Here is a 6,805-nt window from a genome sequence, read left to right on the forward strand (position 1 = left end):
TTCATAAAGATGGCAAATGGATTCCCTTGGCAGAAAAACCACACAAATTAAAGAAGTTGGCGTGTTCCCTGGGCTGGGTCCACACTGCATCCTCTTGGGATCATCTGTCAGCTGTTACCATGTGGCGAGGTGAGTGGAAGTTTGTGGGCACTACTCTGGAATGTTTTCGGCTTGGTCAGCAACCACTCTAGAGCCAGCACCGAGAGCAGGTTTTTGACTAAATAAGACATGTCTTGTGGAGGATAGCTCAGGGGCAACGTGCTCGCCTTGGAAGCAAGACCTCGCGGAGCAACACAGGTTCGATCCCCAGGTCCGCGCTTAGAAACCTCTGGGTATTAAGGGCGTTATAAATAACCAATAATATCACCTCAGTGTCACACCCCACAATAGCTTCAATGCGGAACCAAGGGCTTAGAAAGTGAAGTTTGGAAACTAAATTAATATTAGCACACTCAAAAACTTTTAGAAAATTGACCCCCACCTTACCTGAGAATGCTCTTCCCCGCTGCTGGTCATGTTGGCGGTCAGTGCTGCCACCTGTACTGCTTGCTTTTTAGCAGCCAGCAAAATCCTGCAGTAGGTGAACGAGATAGCCACTGAGGGCAGGAAGAAGGTCAAGCAGGAGGCCACGAGGGCATATGGAAGGCTAACCAGTAGGCGGCACTGATCCTGAGCTCGCGTGGAAGTGTTATTGGTTGTCCTCACATCAAACTCCAGCTCATGCCAGTCCATGGTGATGGGTAGAAAGGAGGCAAGGGCAGCCAGGCTCCAGGCGGCAAGGATGAGGCAGAGCGCGCGACGCGGGCCCATGCGCAGCTTGTACTGTAAAGGGCAAAGAATGAGTAGGTAGCGGTCCAGGCTGATGGCGCACAGATTGAGGATGGAGGCACTGCAGCACATGACATCAAAGGAGTGCCAGAGGGAACAAAAGGGGCGCTCCAGCACCCAGCGGCCACACAGCTGGTTTAGCATGGCTGGAGGCATCACCACAAGCCCCACCAGCAGGTCGGCGGCGAAGAGCGACACCAGAAAGAAGTTGGAGGTGTTCCTCAGGGAGCGCTGAGTGAAGATGAGGGCGATGAGCAGCGAGTTTCCCGCCGTGGTGAGGACGATGATGAAGCAGAGGAAGGCCGCCAGCCAACGGTTACCTCCTAGGGAGGCCCTGCCCTCCGCCCCAACACTACTGTTCCGCCCCAGAGGCTGTTCCATTTGGGGTGATGGGCTGAGGAATTGAGAAAGCCTAAAAGGGTCCTAAGCAGCCGGAACAGAAGGGGCAGCAGAGGTCTGGGGACCACCGGGGTCTTCACCTTTCTGTCTTTTCCCTTGATGGATGTCCTCGCTGCCCTCCTCTCCTTTTGTCTCTCTTTTCGTATTATCTCGCCTCCTACCATTGTCCCCTCGCATTCACATTCTCACCTGCCCATCCTTTTTTCTCCACAGCCCTCCCAATCGCCCAGTCTCTCTCACCTGTGTCTATATGCCTCCTATCCCCTCTCCCTACGCCTTTGACCCCCCTATCGCTACTCAATCGTTCCTTCCATCTCTATTCCACTGTGTCTGCTTTCCTCCCACTTCCCTCAATCTTTCCCCCTCTCATCCACTTTTTTCTTCACCCCTTCAATGCACCTTTACATACTCCCCACCTCTCCATCTTTACCGAATTGGCATATCTCTCTTGAGTCTTCCACCGCTCTTACGTTCTCTTGTATATTAACTCTTTCTGTCTGCCTCTTTCACCGTGTCCTGTCTTCCCTCGTGCTTTTTTTCACTGTTTCACCATCGACGCTATGTTGTCTCTGATACGCCGGTCTGTGCCCTTCTGGTCTCATGTTCGTCTCGCTCTACCTCAATATACGCGGCACCTGTTCTGTCCTCCACCCCTGCTCACCATCTGCCCCCACCCCTCTATTGTCCCTCTCTGTTTCCCTCCTCACTCACTCACTCACTCCTCTTTCGGCGTCTCTCTTCTTCCCTCCTTACCATCGACGCCCCCTTCCCTCTCCTCCGCGCGCAGAAGCCGTTGCTTCCAGCTGCACTCTTGCAAGGAGGGATGCGTAATCACACGCGGGTCCCTCTAGCGTTTGCCAACCCCGAGCCTTGGCTCGCAGGGAGGGGCTTTGGCAACCCGCGCCCCTCCCTGTCCCCTCCAATCCATCTGCTACCGGCCCAATCTCCGTCCTTCCTTTCTTCAGTGTCCGCCTCTCCTCACACTTTCTCCCAAACCGTCCCTCTGCCTCCAACCCATTCTCTTTCTCTCCCGTAAACAAGCGCATTTCTCTTCACCCTGTCAATTCTCCCGCTCTGGTATCGTCAGCCCTCCACATTTGAATTCTTCCGCTCACATTTTTTTTTGTTTTGTTACCATAAGAAGATAATCGCCCCCGACCCTTATGTCTTCTATAACTCACAGTGGTCTTTCCTAGATCTTTCTACAGCCCCATCTCACCGTTTCCCTTGCGGCCCCCATTCTTATTTGCTTCACAGCTTTTCTTGGTATCTCTTGTTCCTCTTAGTCACTCCCGTTCTACTCAATATTTTTTTATTTATTTAGCATTATTAAAGCGCTCACACAGGCGCGGTTACAGGAATTGTTTGTTTTTTAGTTCTTAATTGTCTTAGTTGGGTATGTAACGCGCTTACGATATCGCACCTTTTGCCACCTCGAATCGTTTCTCTCCCAACCAGTCTTATTTTTATACATACATTTGCTTTTTCTCTTCTCCCTCACACACTCGCCCTCTCCCGTCGCCCCCACGCTCAGCATTATCCTCACTCCACTGCTGCTTTCCTTCTCCCTTCATTCCCTCTCTGTCCTTTTCCCTCTCACCTCTCTTCTCCTTCACACCAGTCTCCTCTTCTCTTTTCTCACTCCCTCTCTTTTTTTTTTATCTCACCCTCAATCTTGCATCTCGGTTCTTCCCATTCTCTCTCTCTCTCTCTCTCTCTCTCTCTCTCTCTCTCTCTCTCTCTCTCTCTCTCTCTCTCTCACACACACACTTTTCTTGTGTCTTCCTTCCTCTATCAGGCACTCTTCTTCCTTCCTCTTCCTCCCCTTCTTATCTCTTTTCAATCTCCCTTCCAGAGCTCTTCTTCCCAACATTGGGACTTCTGTCTCTTCCCCTCTCCCAGGACCAATAGGGACCGTGCAATGGCATCCAATCTGCCAAGACATCTGATACACGGACTATAGAGAATGGCAAGATTGGCAAAGGGGTTGGCGTTGGGTGTGGAGATCCAGGAACTGCCCCTGCCCTAAAGGGAATAAAGTACATACGTTAGACCAGGGGTCTGCAACCTCCAGATGTTTTGGACTAAAAATCCCATGATCCCTCCTTAAAAAGGCTAGCTGAGGCTGATGGAAGTTGTAGTCCAAAACATCTGGAGAGCCAAAGGTTCTGCAACAAGTGTAACTTTTCTCTGTAAGAAAGCGCACCGATGCCTTTGGGCTTGGCGTGCTATATAAGCATAAAAATAAATTAAATAAATAAAAACAGCTGTATGCATATGCCTCTGTATCGAACTAACACTCGCCACCCCACCTGCCAGTTTTACAGAGCCACCCACAAAAAGGCCAACATTACTGGCAGAAGGGAGCATGACAAGACCACTTACCTCACTGGGGTAACATGCACGAGAGTGGGGACATCTTTATTCTTTGAGAGTGGCCTGTGGGCGCCTGCCTTTTAAGTCACTCCCACTCCCATTTTTGCAGTTCATCCATTTCTGTGGTGTGCCTGAAGACCAGACCACAGGCCACCATGTTCTGTAACTATCCATTTCACTCCTTTCCAGATGCAAACTCCCCTATCCTCTGCCCCCAATGTGTGCATAGTCCCACACGTTAGAGGCCGCTGCGAGGCAGTCTAAAAAGGCAAACTTTTATAGGAGCAGCTTCCAACAGTTAGGATAATGTTCCCTGTGTAAATGTTTAGCAAAAAACCTGCCATGCGCAGGTATGGTTATAGGTTAAAGGATTGAAATACAAAGGATCGAATGCCATTTTTTCAAGTCAAAAGGACCGAGAAAAAAAATGGTCGAATGCATTTTTAAAACATTTTTTATGGGGTGGTTCCTCCCCCAAGCCCCCGTTTTCTTTTAAAAAAACATTTTTTAAACTATATCAAATAAAGAAAAGGAAACATAACAAGAAATGCATTCGAAAAAATTGTTTTTCGTTCCTTTTGACTCAAACTTTTTGTCATTTGATCCTTTCTATTCGATCAAATGACTGGACACCCGCAGGTATGCATGAATGTGGATGACAATGATTCTCAAACTGTACTAAATTAAGCAGACTGTTACTGTGGTGCTGACTTCAGGAAAGAGACGATGATCACAGTTAATGACCTACTGAAGAACATTATATAATTCTGTTATCTCAAGGTTAGTCATTTCAACAGTTAAGTCCCGGTATATGTAGCGGTCGAAGACCTGCCCACCGCCCCACAAATCCCACGGCCACGCCCCCTTGCACCCACGATCCAACGCCCAAACAAATTTGCCTACTGTTTAAGGTAACGTTCAGTGCAGTGCACTGAAGTGCAAGTTTCAGCTTTGGAGCCACACTCCACTTCCACGGGCACACATATTGATGTGGTTTGGGGTGGCTTGGAGAACCTCACCCAGCCTTAACTGGATTCCATTCAACCAAGGTAGGCTTTGTAAGCTCTGAATCAGAGCTCAATAGCCAAAATGGCTAGCCCCTCTGTATAACCGCAGCAAAGAAAATGGCCGCTCCCAGTACTTAAAAATGACTTGGTGAAAATGTTGCTTCTTTTCAGGGAGCAAGTGACTGCTAATGGGAGGAAAAGGCTACACAGCAATACAACAACCATGAAAAAAGTACATACGTGCCATCAGCCCCTGAGCCATCACACCTTCTTAGTGAGAAACTCACACGGTGACAAAATACGGTACTTTGTGAGTGCCCCTGCCCAGGTAGCCTTATGGGCTATTACGGGCAACACACCAGAAATGAGTTGCAGCCTTCAGTGAGGATTTGGAAAAAGATTCACTCTTGGCAAAAACACATTCATGGCACCAGAAAACAAGCACAAAGACGAGGGAATGATCAAAGTTAGCAAAAGGAGACCACACATTGATTTCTGACATAACAATCAAATACAGCAGATACCTAATATCTGCCTTTATCATGTGTCATTTGGTTACCCATATAACACAAGTACAAATACACAAAAACCTGAACTCTTCATAGACTTTTCAATGGACACCTTTGCAATTGTGACTTTCAAAGCTAAAACAACTGCACACACTACATAGGTTCTAACTGTAACAAACCGGTCCTCCCATATTAGGCTATCCAGTGCTTGTCTAGTCCAACTCGAGCCCTTGCGGGCTGGAAACCTGATGGGTCTTCCGGACATACCTCATTAATGTTCATGAGCAGAAATGTGCATAAATTTGGAATCATTATATGCAAATTGATCTCATGAATATTAATGAGGGCTATCCTGAAACTCCGACATGAATGCCGCCCTGAAGGCCAGGAGTTGGACAATCACTGGTAGGGGGGCACAGGAACAAGGGAAAGGATGGGCATAACTGACAGAGACATGGGCTCTTAAATTAGGCAGGACACAGAAGTATTGCTATTGGAGCAGGTTGAGACAGGTCAACAGCAGGGAAACATTAGCAAAGCAACCAGTTTTGGCTTTGCTAAAGAGAACAGCTTAGCCTGTGTGGGACACCTCTAAAGTCAGAATATAAGCCACTATCAGTCAAAATCACCGCGTGTGAGCCAACAATATATAACCTCCCATGGAGATGTTAAAGCACCAACTATGAACCAAAAGTAAGTGTGAGCCTAAAGAGCCACCACAACAAATGGTGGTGCTAAAACATGACCTTTGACCCAATACTTGTGGTGGTGTTAAAATGCCACCTGAGCCAAATATGAACACATAAGGACACCTGCAGACTTATTCTGCTTCCAAAATGTCACCCCTTTCTTTACATGCATTCTATACCAATTATTTTTCCAAACCAGGTGACACTGCTATCTATGACCCAAAATTAAAATTAGAAAGTGCTTCTGCTGCTGAACAGCGGCCCAGGGATACAGGAGTGAGAAGTGCAAATGCAGATACAGGGGTGTTTAGTGTTTAGGTACCGAGGGAGTAGTATTAGCAGAGTTTCATTCAAGTCACGGATTCAACAGAATATATATATATATATAACACAGCCACGGTAGTGGCTGTGCAGTTATGGTTAAGTTGCTGTCTCCATAGGAAGAGCACTTTTTGGGTGGCTTATAACTTCGCTCCCCCGGACAAATCCTCAACAAACTTTGCAAAAAAAGTATATGGTCCACTGTGAATTTTCTTGTAGTTTTCTTTAAAACGACCAAAAAGTATGTCTCAAAAAATTAGTAATATCTATGTCTGCTCCGCAGTCACACTTCCCTGTACGCTCTGCGGACAAGATAACTTTGTTAAAGGGATGTTATGGTTAAGTTGCGCTACTAAAACATATTAAATTCACAAAAAAAACGTTGTTAACGGGATGTTATGGTTAAGTTGCGCTACTAAAAACATATTAAATTCACTAAAAAAACTTTGTTAACGGGACATTATGGTTCGAAGTAAAACCGAAAAACACTTGAAATTCACCAGTTATGGTAAGCTAAGCAACCATAACTCATACCACCGCTATGCACTGCTAAGAGTAACACCCAGGACATCAAAGATGACATCATAGTAGAGTTTCGCGTACTGTGAAACATGTAATAAGTAGCTAATGAAACCCACTCTCTACATAATTGCATTATTACAGACAAAACACAAAG

General features: G+C 46.8%; 1 protein-coding gene across 1 annotated transcript in view; it reads right to left on the reverse strand.

Moving 5' to 3' along the window:
* The window catches only part of HTR6 (5-hydroxytryptamine receptor 6), a 306,006-nt gene extending 303,537 nt beyond the window's left edge, over window positions 1-2,469 (reverse strand). Inside the window, exon 1 of the mRNA XM_069610382.1 lies at window positions 487-2,469. Within this exon, the coding sequence (XP_069466483.1) occupies window positions 487-1,209 (723 nt within the window). The 5' untranslated portion in view covers window positions 1,210-2,469. The remainder of the gene's footprint in view (window positions 1-486) is intronic.
* Between the last annotated feature and the right edge of the window lie 4,336 nt (window positions 2,470-6,805).

The sequence above is a fragment of the Ambystoma mexicanum genome, chromosome 8, assembly GCF_040938575.1.
Source record: "Ambystoma mexicanum isolate Mex_15411 chromosome 8, UKY_AmexF1_1, whole genome shotgun sequence".
NCBI classification, from domain to species: Eukaryota; Metazoa; Chordata; class Amphibia; order Caudata; family Ambystomatidae; genus Ambystoma; species Ambystoma mexicanum.